Source organism: Protopterus annectens, chromosome 5.part0, assembly GCF_019279795.1.
Source record: "Protopterus annectens isolate FY-2018-M chromosome 5.part0, PAN1.0, whole genome shotgun sequence".
Taxonomy (NCBI): Eukaryota; Metazoa; Chordata; order Ceratodontiformes; family Protopteridae; genus Protopterus; species Protopterus annectens.
In genome coordinates this window covers 625,543,025-625,556,894 of record NC_056735.1, presented here as the reverse complement: position 1 = coordinate 625,556,894, position 13,870 = coordinate 625,543,025, and the positions used below count along the sequence as shown (strand labels likewise).

General features: G+C 38.2%; 1 protein-coding gene across 3 annotated transcripts in view; it reads left to right on the top strand.

The window, feature by feature from the left end:
- LOC122802711 (cohesin subunit SA-2-like) overlaps positions 1-13,870 on the top strand; it is a 1,740,876-nt gene that overhangs the window by 909,151 nt on the left and 817,855 nt on the right. For all 3 annotated transcript variants that reach the window (XM_044072465.1, XM_044072464.1, XM_044072463.1), the window contains one exon: positions 513-716. In XM_044072465.1, coding sequence (XP_043928400.1) covers positions 513-716 — 204 coding nt within the window. The remainder of the gene's footprint in view (positions 1-512; positions 717-13,870) is intronic.

The following is a 13,870-nucleotide window of genomic DNA, read 5'->3' as shown; positions in this document are numbered from 1 at the left end:
CCCTTAGTTTCCCTCCAGTATTTTGCCCAACAGAGATTGAAAATACAAAAAAAAAATGTGTCTTTTAATGGTATGTTTGTGTCTGATTGAATGCCTTGCAATGCGGCCTTTTCCTAGCTCTTGTGGCCTGAGCTTTTGCTGAAAATATTCTAGAAGAAATCAGTCTTTAACAAATGATTAATAAACTAAGTTGCTAACATATTTTGCACACAATATATGGCATTTTTTAATAATTTCAGTTATGAAACTCATGTTTATGGAATGAGTAAGTGGTTTAATGCATCGAAATGCAAGAGACAGATAGTATGTGGGATACAATCTTTTCAATAATATATTGTCAAGAATAATCCATCTGTAAGAATGATATATGTGCAGTTTGTTGTCTCTTGCAATCCAAAATAAGGTATGTTAGAGCATATCATTCAGTGCAAGTGAAGGTCTTAATTTACAATTGAAAACTGCATTCATTGTTCAATGAAGATAGTCCTGACTAGGCTTTCTTACTTTTACAGCACTTGGATGATATTTTGACACAGATTAACCATGTGACAGGGAACCAGTCAGGGGATGAGGTGCTGGAGGCCTGCTCTAGAACATACCAAGTCTTTTGTCAAGAGGGACTGCCAATCTACAGCAGGGTGAAAGCAGCCCTGAGCCAACTTATTGATGATTTGGTGGGCAAGCTTGACAAGCTGCTGGATGTCTGCATAAAAAAGGTATTTCTGTTATTATTTTAAATTAATTCAACTCTGTTTAAACAATTTTCTGTGTAAAAAAAGTACTTTATAATAAAATTTAAAAAAGTCAAAAACAATTTACGTTAGCAAATTGAACAAATACAGTTTGGGCTGCCACTAAAGGCTCACGGAATAGTTCACAACAAAATTTGAGACCCAAAAAATGACAATAAAGAAACATGTCAGGACTTCTATGGAGGTCTCAAATTAATGGCAGTATGCTATGTGGTCTTCGTAGAAAGTTCTAAAAAGTAATTATACAGTGAGAGAGATCAAGTTGTGAGTCAAGCTGCAGTAATGTAAAGCTGATATAAAACATACCTTGGAACCTTGGAGGTCACTCCTAGAGGGACTTTGTCTTTGTTGGAGGAGTACCGGCCTTTCCGTTGCAGTAAATCAAAGGAGTGAGGTAGGAGAAGCCTCGTGGTTTGATGGTATAGGGGCATTATTCATCCATCCATCCTCAACCCCTTTTTGCCATTTTGCACATGGAGTCAGGTGGCTAGCCCTGCCATGGATATGCAGAATTCAGATTATTGCTTAAACTGATGGTTTTGTTCAAAAGCAGGATAAAGAAAAGGTTGTGATAAAATGTCCTAAATCCGTCTGCTGTTGTAAATATATTTTGTTTACAGCTGTCTTTGCAGTCTGAGTGTTGGCTATAAAGTACTTCCCTAGTTCAGCAGAGGGACCTGTGGCACTCCAAGTTTCTCATATTCCAGTTGTCATCAGTGCAAATTTTGGTAGATCATCTGTGTAACCATGAAAATGACTGTCCTGTACAGGTGCAGACACGTCAGTTTGCTAGAATATGTTTCCACTCTACACATAGCTGGTTTCTGTGACAAATAGGTCCAAAGCTGATAGAATGTCTTCTGACAACATATTGCAGTCTGCACTGATGTCCTATTTTAAGTCAGTTTGTTTGTGTCTTTCGGCTTTTCCACAGCGGATTAGCAGTTGATTTTTATGTACCGGCTTGCCAGGCCTGACGCACAACCTTCAACGAAGGTATGCCTATTCACGCATGTCTCCACGCAGAAGACGGTCTAGCTGAGAATCGAACTGGACAGCGTCTTACTGTGAGGCGATAACGCTACCGCAGCACCACCACTGCGGGTCCAGTCCTATTTTAAGTCAGTATTTTTGCCAATTGTTTTTTACTGTCTTACATCTGTGTTTCACTGGCCATGATGCATTTTTAAACTTCACAGTATCAAATATTTTTACTTCTAAGGTATAGGTGTCAATATACAATTCATTTTCACATTCTGTCCAGTAAAGTTCATTGGGAACTATTATTCTTTCATCTTTGAACATTGTCTTGGGCACTAATTAAGTCTTCTTTGAAAGAAAAAAATAGATACAATTTATTTTTTTACCAGTTATGCTTGCTTTTCAAGCCAACCTCTTGTTCTAACTTCTTTTAGCAGTTCATTGTTCAGTGTAGTCTGAGACTTGCTAAGCTCCTGCTACTACAAAACTTCGATTCATAAGCTCTGTGACTCACCCACTCATCTGTCTTTTAAATGTTAGAATTGTTGATGATTGACTTTTTAGTGGAAGACTTCCACAAGTGATACTATCTTTACAAGAAGCAATGGCTAGTTTTTCTGCTTTGATTGCATGGAACTATCAGCAGATTATTTTATTCCAAGTGTTCTAGTCATGTGCAGTAAACTTAGTACAAAACATTGCTAAAATGTGATCATTGTTGTAACTCTCGAACATCATAATTATGTCACAACATTTTACATTTCAGTCTTTGAATTGACAACTTCTTCAAGTTGAAACCACTTCTTCACACATAAGGAGACTCACCCCACCTTGACATCTCTGAATGTATGTATACCTAGGTAATCTGACAAGAAAAATGGTTGTCTGGAAGGACAGAACCAAGTTTATGTAATTAAGATAACAGTATAATTTCTGTTATTTCTATAACAAAGTTTGGCAGTTTATTTATACTGCTAATATTGCAAATAATAGCGTATCATGTAGTCCCTTTACATCTTTCATTACACTTTTTTTCTAAAAAAAAATTCTTCACTTCTCTTGTTACAATGTGATCCATGAATTTATTCCTCTGTGATTCAAGTGAGTCTGATCATAAAAACAGTTTGGCATTATTCACCATCTTTTCCCGTATCTCAGTATGAGTTTTCACATTGATTAAATAACATCTTCTTGTAAGCATGAAATGATGTTATCTTTTTAAGCCTCCCGCCACCCAAGCTTGGTGCAGGGAATATATCCATAAAGCTAATTTTATCAATATTATTGAATTCTACAACATTAATAACTTTCAATAAAATAATTCAAAAGAGCTATTGGAATTAAAATGTATCAAATCTGGTAAAAACAAACATAAAAATTTGCCCAAAATTGAACTTGCAAGTGAAAAAGACTTTATCCACCTTAAAACAAAAACAGTGTGTTTACTTTCATTCTTACACTTTATCAGACTGACTCGGATCATTTATAAAATGCTTACTTTAAACAAGCATTTGCTGTGTGATCCTAACCAGTCAGTAATTAACAATTACATTTCTTTATAAGATGTCTTCATTTCAAGGCAAACTTATAATTTAAATGATCAGAAGTATTAGAAGTAAATGGACATTGTTTGCAAATATTACAACAAAATTGCCTTTAACTGTTACCATTTTTTCTTCCTCTCATTTCAGTAATCTCCTTTAAATTCTGCCCTATTCCATTTATAAAGGCTGGTGTTACCCTTAAAATAAATTTCTAATTCTCTAAAGATTTTACAATTCTCCAGTTATTCATTGTGGAATCCCTAATTCTAGTGGAACCTAGACTGTATGTTAAAATAAAACTTGGATTCCGCTTTCTTTTTACTTCCTAAGTATGAAAAAACAAAAGTGCTCCTAAGTTTTATGTAGTTTATATGGTAGGGTAGGAGAACGGAATTATAGAGTCTATGAGCACCAGTACGACATCGCAAAAAATAAGAAGAAGAAGAAGAATGCTTTTTGCAAGCACAGCCTCTGTTGCAAGAATTCATTTAAAATGATTTTTGTTTCTTGCTATTAATTTTATGTAGCAGGATAATTGATGGGGTAGAGTGTGAGAATTTATTCAACCTTAAAGAATAAAGAATATACTTAACAGATTATTATGAATGCCTCAGTACCCCCAAGTTAAGTGACCATTTCAGTTTTGAGCTGACATGCAATTAAGGGTCGTGGACAGGTTTGGGAAGCATGTGTTCACATTCACCAGGAGCATTAAATTATCTGACAGAATCATTTAATTTCATAGAAAGGTGGCCAGGAAGCACTGCTTGTAGTGAATGTTACCAGATAAGCTGCTAAAGGCAACTGTAAGGCACAGGCCACAACTTCCACCAGCTTAACAAATCATATGGTCCGTGTGATATACACTGTGATCAAGGGTTCAGCAAGTGGTGCAGTAAACAGCTTACCATTGCAGTGGCACTCCTGGCTCAGGCTTCTGGCCTCATGAAGGATACCAGACTGTCTTCCTTGGATTCCCTATTTAGTTTCTCGACTCAAAAAGCTACTAGCTATTTTGCTAGCTTTTGAGAAGTGACCCCGCACCCTCAATGTGTTAAGAAGTAAGTTTAAATAATAGATAACAATGTGGAGCTTGTAGTATGACAGGTTTGAATCCCCATATGTGCAGTCTTTCCTCTAGTGGCCAGTGTACTCCTGGAACATCCATCATGCAGTTTGTATACTGTCTTTTCATAGATGTAAGCATATGACTAAACTTTCACAAAACATGTAGCTGTGGCTACATTTTTATGAGGTTTTAGCTATTACTGTGCAGTACAACTGATATGGCCCTTTCTAACACATGAACATGTATATAAAATGGCTGGCTAATGTCAGCAGCAATCAAAATGGCTGCCCCAGACAGTGACCTTTTTACATTCTCTTAACACAGATCAGACACACAATTCTGGAAATGGTTTAATTGTCCATATTGTCCTTAGAACCATGTGAGTACACACTTCTATGGAGATGGATGGTGCACTTCTGGCTACAGTGTGGGCACTCTCCTTCAGGCAAGCCATTCAGTGTCTTAGAGTTCAGCACTGTCACATTCCCCTGTAGCTGTACTGTAGGAAACACCTACCCATACCTGTTCATGGAGTCCCAGATGTTTAAATTACGCATTATTTTACATGTGTGTATAACATTCAGAACTAAGCAAAAGCAAGGTCATTTTGTGTCCACAGAGGAGGAAAAGAATTTAGCTGTCTAGCGCAGTTGAGTTGTGAATCCTTATAGTCTGAATACCTTTATGATCTCAGTGGGTATACATAGCAAGTTATCTTTAGCTCCATTTTACTATTTGTGCTTTTCCATATAAGAAACTTTATCATGTTAAAGGTGAAATGTTGAAGAGTAAAAAGAGTCAAATTCCTGGAGCAAGTATCCTGAAATTTCATGCAGTCCCAATGTACTGAGGAAGCTAACTAGGATAGACATGCCTGAGGAGAAATGCTGAGTAATTTTTAATATGTGAAAGTATAGGAATTATTTTATAGGGAGGAAATACACTCTGGAAAAATAAAAATATACTTGGGGCATAATAAGTCTTTAAAGTGTATTGGTCATGTTTTTTTAATTTTCCTTTACACTATATCACCTAGCGCACAACGTGCCAAACAGCATTTCTGCAACATTGAGGAAGGTTTCTGCTATTGTTCTGCAAAGAAAAAAAAACTTTTGAAAATAGCTCTTTCCCTGCCACAATGATACTGAATTAAGAAAGTAAACAGTAACCCTAGTGTCATCATGGCAGAGGAAGTAAGAAGTGCATCCGTAGACTTGAATGAGCACGCTGCCACGTGCGAAGACAAGTCCATTAAAGTCTATGGACAGAGCTAGCGCTATTACTACAGTGATGTCACAAGGCATGTACTAAATTTATTTAGGATGTGGTTTAATAAGTGTATAAAGCTTTGTATTAAAAAATGGATCCAATAAATGTGAAACCAGAACAATCCAAATGCATTGCAGCACTTAATTCACTAAATGCTGTAGTGTACCCTTAAACATGAACAAATCACTTTAAGATTTCACAACAGTCACCACTTCCCATTTAAGAAAACTTTTAATTCATGTGGTTGTACCTTTTTCTCTCTAACCACACTCCTGGGATGAGCTACCCAAATTACCATGGGGAATCGAAATTGATTATGAGAATATATGAGGGACTGGAGGCAAAAATTAAAGTGGTGGGGTTCCTCTCTGATAAGTTCTGTTTGAGCAGAATAACCAGGTAGGGATGTCCTCTTTTCTTTTTTGCATTATATTTAGAACCATTGGCAGAGAAATAAGGGACTCAAAAATTCAAGGACGTAATTGGTATGGTAGTCAAGAAAAGTTGGCTTTATATGTAATGTGGGTAGCGCGTCATGTAAATGCATACTCCTGTAGTATCATAAACCAGTTAGATAGAGGTTTGAATCCTGCACTTGACAAGTGTGTGGGTATCTGTTTGTGTGTGATCTCCTTGGAGAGGAGCAACCTTTTATCTACCTATGAACCTATATGGGAAATCGCAAATTCACCCTTGGGATCTCTCCTGTGTCCCTGCTAGACGGAGGCACAGCAAACTAATCTTAAAAGGGTACCTTCTGTGACATGCTTTACAGAGGCACAGTAGGTTAATCTAATAGGGAGGCGGAAGCCAAATACACTCTGGTTAGGCTTATAAATGCCCTAGGGCAGATAGCCTAGTATCTACCTATGAACCTATGAACCTTCCCCTTATGATTGCATAATTCTATGCATTCTCTAATGAGAGTTACCACTAAACAGTGACTTTGTATGCCAAAAGCCTGACACCAAGACATTCACTGAAATGGAAATGTTTATGGAAGAATTAAATATGCCAAAGTCAGAGATAGCTGAGGCTCAATTATTGACAGTTAGGACAGGAGGGGATGAGATAATAAATGGTGATGTATAACCAATCTACAGGAAAGTCCCCAGGAATAGATGGTATTCTTGTAGAAATATGGAAGCTAGGAGGGAAGAAAGTGATAGAGGAGGAGAGGCACCATCTTCCTGGAAGAAAGCAGTGGTGGTTGGGATAGCTAAAGATGGTAAAGACCCATCAGATCTAGCTTCGTATAGCCCCTTTTCAATACTAAACCGTGATTATGACGTGTTTGTCTATAATGGCTAAAAGAATGGCAAAGGTGATGCCAAAATTGATAGATATGGTCAGTGTGGTTTTATGGAGGGGGAAGCAAACATTTGACAACATTAATAGAACAATGATGATCCAGAGGGAAGCAGAATGTAAGAAAATATCAGTGTTGTTGGTGGGTCTTGATGCAGAGAAAACATTTGACAGAGTAAGCTGGGATTATATGAGTAGGGCAATAGAAGCATTTGCATTGCCATATCCAGTTATAAGGTTGATTATGAGAATATATGAGGGACTGGAGGCAAAAATTAAAGCGGTGGGGTTCCTCTCTGATAAGTTCTGTTTGAGCAGAATAACCAGGTAGGGATGTCCTCTTTTCTTTTTTGCATTATATTTAGAACCATTGGCAGAGAAAATAAGGGACTCAAAAATTCAAGGACATAATTGGTATGGTAGTCAAGAAAAGTTGGCTTTATATTCAGATGATATTATTTTATACCTGATAAAACCAGAAAAGGACATTTCAGCGTTGTGAAACATTCCGAGACAGTTTCAAGTCTTTTCGGGATGCAAAATTAATTAAGATAAAACAAAGTCAATTGCTGTAAATGATGTACCCACACATAGATTGGTTCTGCAATACTCATATTATGGGGACATGATAGTACTTAGGAGTATGAATTAAAAGGATTCTGTTTTGGAAGCTAAGGATATGTGAGAAGAGACTAAAATAAAGATAATAAAAAAAAACTGAGAAATTGGAAGCTCTCTTTTATAGATATGGATAGCAAGACACAATCAGAGAAAATATTTTAGTCCCTTAAGTTTTATACACAGGCCAGATGTATTTTCATCAACCAGAGAAGAAGTTGTGAATAGCAGTTAATAAAGAGTTGAAGGCTTTATTTGGGAGAGGAAGACGGCAAGAGTCAAGTGAGCTAAGTTAATCCTTCCAGCAGAACAAGGTGGTTTGGGATTACCTGATTTGAAGGGATATTTCAGAGCTACACAGTTAAGGCTCCTGTACATAGCACAAGCAGAAAACTATAATTCAGAATAGCAAGGGATGATGATAAAACAGGATGAAAGCTCAGGAACAAGGAGAGACTGGAATTTTGGATGTAAATCTTTAAAGTGTGTAGCAATAACATACAGAATTATATTTATAATGTAGTAGAAAGTATTCTAAGAACTAAGCCAACACAGGGATTGAGGAAGGAGATTTTGCCAATAGGTACGACTGCAAATAGTGGTACAGAGAATAGGAAAGAGGGGGCTGAAGTTTACTGGAAAAAACTGACAAAGGAACCAAAGTATTTGGAGCAAATAATTACAGAGGGAAAGGTACTAGAATGAGAAGAGGCCAGGAATTGACTTAGACTGCAGGCTAGGGATTGCCTTCCCTGTCAAGGATTGATAGCAGAGTATAGGCAAAGTGAAAGAAATAGGGAGATCCTTAGCAAAATACCAATAGGGAGATTCTTAGCAAAATACCAGCACTGGTAAAGTTTTTAGTAAAATCTGTAACAGAAGCTGCTGATAATAAAGGGGTAATTAGTAGGGCATATAAAATATTGCATGATTACTACAGAAATCGGTTAGAGGAGGTTAGAAAGGATTGGGAAATGTTTCACAAAGAAAGAATGGGGGGGATATACAGTGGATATAAAAAGTGTACACACCCCTGTTAAAATGCCAGGTTTTTGTGATATAAAAAAAATGAGACCACAATAAATCATTTCAAAACTTTTCCCACCTTTAATGTGACCACAATTCAATTGTAAAACAAATAAATCTGTTAGGGTAAAACAATATAAAAAATAAAAAATGTACAATAAGCTGGTTGCATAAGTGTGCACACCCTTAAACTAATACTTTGTTGAAGCACCTTTTGATTTAATTACAGCATTCAGTCTGCCACCTCTGCTACCTTAGCATTTACAGCCTTGAATTACCCAACTCCGAGGACAAATTATATTTTGTCCATTCTAGGGGATTTAAATAAAACTAGGGCTAACTGGGAGGATTCTGAACATAAGGCACATGTGATTACCTTGCTCAGTCAGGCTACACAAGTTGCCAGACATTCTCTTAAATGCAGTTATCATTCTGCACACTGTTCCTCCAGGGCTGCAGCCATGAGCTCTGTTATCTGTAGATTTGCTTGGCTTTGCTCCAAGTCCCAGACCTTTTGTTTGGCCCTACTGCAGCTGCACATTTCAAATATTTGCAGGAGAAGGGAAAGATTGGATTATGCATTATTTCAAACAAATCTTTTTCACTTCAGTACATAGATATTGAAGGCATCATCTCTCCAAACCTACTTTATTTCTCTGTAGAGAAGAAAAAACACTCCAGAAGGTCAGGAGACAGCCGACAAAAATCTGCCAGAGATTTTAAACTTGGGAAAAACTATTTTTTCCAGACAAGTCAGCCTCAGCCTAACTGTCTTCTGCTCCTCCCCATCTGGAAATCTCCTTGTCCAGGAGACTCACTCTGTCCCTCCTAGTTTGGGAATTCATCATGATGGTCAAATGGGTCCTATCCATCATTCAATAAGGTTACAAAATGTCCTTGTTAGAGATTTCCTTGCTGAGGGGAATCCCTCCACCAACACCCAACCAGACTCACCTCATCCAACTCCTTTTCCTGGATATTTTATCCCAGTGTACCATAGGACGATTTCCATCCGCAGGTCTAGGAAAAGGATTTCATTCAAGAAAGAGGTTACTTGGAGGCCTGTACAGGGCTTGTCTCATCCGAACACCTTTTTGGAGTGCCATCTTTCAAGAAACTGTCATTGCAAACCCTTCTGTTCTTTATCATTCCTCAAGCCTTTCCATTGTCCTTGGACTTGAAGGATGCATACCTGCGCATCGCCACACATCCTGCCTGCTGAAAATTCCTCAGGTCCTCTGTTTTTTCATTGCACTTTCAGTTCCCTACCTGTTTATCCTCCTGTTTATACAAAGTGCCTCACACTGGCCATTGTCTTTTGCAAGACCCAGGAAATACAAATATTTACATACCTGGATGATTTTCTCACCCAGCCCTCCTCCAGGACACTCTATGATGGCACCTAACTTGCACTATCTCACTCCCTGGAAAGACTAGGTTTCACCCTCAACCTCAAGAAGTCTTCTCTGAACCCTTTCCAGTCTCTGGTCTTCTTGGGTTGCAGGCTGAATGCCCTCTCTGTGACTACCTTTCTCCCCCCAAGAAAAGTCTTGTTTCTGTTAAGCTACATCCAGTCCCGGCTTTCCCTGTATTTGACTTCAGCAAGAGAAATCCTAAGAAATCTGAGCTGCAAGGCAGCCACAATATCTGTTGCGCCATTTGCCAGACTACACATGTGAAATATCCAGTGGTACTTGGAATTCCTTTTGGTTTCACCACCATCATCCACTGGACTTCCAAATTCCTCTCCTGCCCTTTCTGAAGAAAGAATTGCAATGGTGGATATCTCAAATCCTTCTCAACCCAGGCTGCCCTTCCACCCACCCACACGTACTCAGGACATCCATATTGATGCATCAGATCTGGCTTGGGGTGATTGGACAGGTCCCACAAAAGTTTAAGGTCAATTATCCCACAAAGAGGTGGGCAACCACATCTTCATAAAGGAAATGAAAGCCCATATTCAAGTCCTTCAAATGTTCTCACACTGTTGAAACCCAGGCCCACTCAGGACTTTCACTTACAGCAGCAAGGTCATGTGGTAGGTCAATGGGGGGTTGGGACAAGTCCTTCTAAGGTATGCAGACTAGCCTTGAGGACATGGAGCTGTGTAGTAAAATCAAGTCTGCACCTGTAGGTTGTTTACATCCTGTTTGAAGACAATATGCTTATTTACCCCACATAGTGGACTTACTGTCATGGAAAAAGGGCATCTCAATACCCCTCAACCTGTAGGATCTCATTCTGACTCTGAGTGATAGAATCTTAATTCCAACCAACCTCTAAAAATCTTACATCTCCAAGGAAAAAAGATTTTCTGTCTACTATCTTAACAAGAATGGGAACCCCTTTCAAGTAGGGATCCCTCTGATTCTATCTTACTTGCGTGAGTTACTTAAAAGTGAATTTTCCAACTCTTCCATCAAGGCACACCTATCTGGTGTTTCTACTGCATGCCTTCAGACCTCCTTTATTTTCTAGAATTGAAGTCAAACAATTTTTAAAGGCATCCTGCACCAGAACCCACCTAGGAAGGCTGTTCTGCCCCATGGGATCTGAACTTTGTTATGAAAAAAATTACTTTACCACCCCATGAACCAGCAACCACTGTCTTATTAAAATTATGGACCTGGAAAACGGTTGCTCTTACCTCTGCCAGAAGAACTGCAGAGCTTCAGGCCCTTAATCCATTCCCCCCTTCCTTATTTTCCACAAGGATTGGGTCTCCTTACGGGTTAAACCCTTTTTTTTGCTGAAGGTAGTGAATAAACTGCCCTTCAACCAGACCATCCATCTGCCAACCAACCTTTTTTTCAAATCCTCAAAATATGGGTAAATGGCTCCTCCATTCCATGGATGAGCACAGACAGCTAAGACTTTCATTTATTATTTTTTCACATATGTTTATTGGGAATGTCTGACTGGGCATGTTAGCCCATTTTCAGAAGAGTCCCAGAGCGAAAAGCTCCAGCACATGCATACAAAAAAAGTAATAAGACATATTACAATGTGAACAATATAGCAGTACACTTGGAGAATTACAGTGATAGAAATACAATAAAATGTTTAAATATTGAATAATTGTGGGATGAGCAAAAAGGTAACATGAGTTGTACGTTGCACAGAAACAGAGAGAGTGTATGTCAGTTGGGCAGCATGTCATCTGACAAAGAATTATTACAGAGCATCAGAGTGTTGCATTTCTACAATATAGTATGGATAGAGAGTGTTGAGTGATAGTAATATAGCATATTATGAAGTACAGCAGCAGGAAAGAAGAAGAAAGTAGTAACTCAGAGAATTAGGCAGATAAGGAGGAAGGTTGGTGAAATTAGGTAGCTTTAAAATACAGAAATAGAAGGGAGTATTTGGGAGAAAGTGAATGAATTTTGAGTACAGAGGTGGATGGGATTTTAAGGATTCCACTTGGACAAGAAAAGAGTTGTGTAACATTGCCTCCAGACTATCTCCAACATGATCTCCAAATCCATTTTTTTATTATTCTTCTCATGGCAGATCTCTGCCTTCACCTGTGAAGGATCACTTCAGCAGAGCAGTCTCCTCATCTGGAACCTTCTTCAAAGGCATTGACTCCAGATCCATTTTAGGAGTGGCCACATGGTCATCATTTCACACTTTTACTGGACATTAGAGAGTGGGTTCCTTTTCTTGATCCAGAACCTCCTTTGCTAAATGTGTTCTGCTTGGCCTATTAGACAGCTCTCCTGTCTCCACCCCAACCAACCTTTAGCTTTGTTATCCAAGAAAGGACAGTACAGTTGTGTAAAAACTTGCAGTAACGACAGATGTCCTGCTGATAACTGTTGCAGCATTACCTCCCTCCCTCCAACTTCCCTTTTTCTTCTTTCTTTGTCTCTTCTTCAAGCCCTGTACCCCTTGTGGGCCAAGTGGGGAATTAGCTTCCTTTCTTTTTTTATTCCTCTTAACTGAACTTCTTCTCATTTATGGTCCTAAGTCTTATCCAGGGTCTCCTGACTGTAGATAGTCTGAGGAACGTATGTTCATATATCCACTTATATACTCCTGCACCAACAGGCTGAGGTCATATGTCAGATGCATGGAGCATCCAGAAGTTTTTAGCTTTGGTATACTGGCCAAACTTTAGGTTACTTTTGCAGGATAACCTGTCAGTATTGGAATACTGCAACAGTGATCAGTAGGATGTCTACTTGTATAACACAACTGTACTTTCTCTAAATGTCTTTCATTTTTGCATCAGAGTAAATTCATTTTCATGTAACTATTTTGATTGAATGGCATTCCTCCCACTGTTAATTTTCTTATCAGCTAAGTGTAAGTAAAGCAGTAGCTTTTAACTTACAACACATTGCAGGTCCATCACCTGAAGTTAAGGGAACAGTGCACTTACTGTAGGGTACCAGCAACTCATTTCTGTACTTCTGATTGACCCTTAACATCCATTGCCCAAAGTTTCAGCTCTCTCTTCACTGCAGTAATTTGTTACAAGGCCTGCAGTTGTGCCAACACTGACCTAGTCTGCTGGGACCTCTTCTAATCCCCTGTTCATCACCTATGAATAATGAAATAGGTAACCTAATGTCTGCTAGTTTGTATATACTGCCCCCCTGTCATGTTCATCCGGCATTCATCTGCGTTTATGTCTACGTCAGTCTTTTTTGTTGTTGTTGACACCTTTATTGAATTATCACTTAAGACATAAGCAAACATACATTTATGTAAAAGAAAATAAATCATTTTAACATGTTAACATGCTCACAGTTACAACCATTATACATCACATACATGCTTTTATACAATTGTCACCAATCTGTCATTACATAAATTGTTCAGTTCCTGCCTTCCTGTAAACATCACTCCTCCTGAAAAACATTATTCTGCATGTATTATTACAATTTCCATTTTTTCTAAGTAGTTTATTCTTACTTTTTTCTAAAGACCCCAGTTCCAGTCCTTTTATTTCTGTTACAACATTCACTACTTCAAATACAGTTGGTTTAGAAACAAAAAAACAGCAGTGCAGCCCGGAAAACATACCAATTTTTTTTTATTAAAACAAAAAGAAGAGCTAAGCACTTTCATTCCTAATTGAACTTCTTCAGAACTCTATTAAACACAGTTTCATCAACTTAAAATATCCCAAAGTAAAATCATATGATCCCCACATAAACCAATAAAATCATTTGAAATACAATTGCTTCAATTTTAGCACTGAATTAATGGATAGTGCTTCATTTAAGCCAGAATAGTGAGTTGCATCAAGTGTAAGTTGCCACTTTAGCTCACACATATCCAAGTGCTCA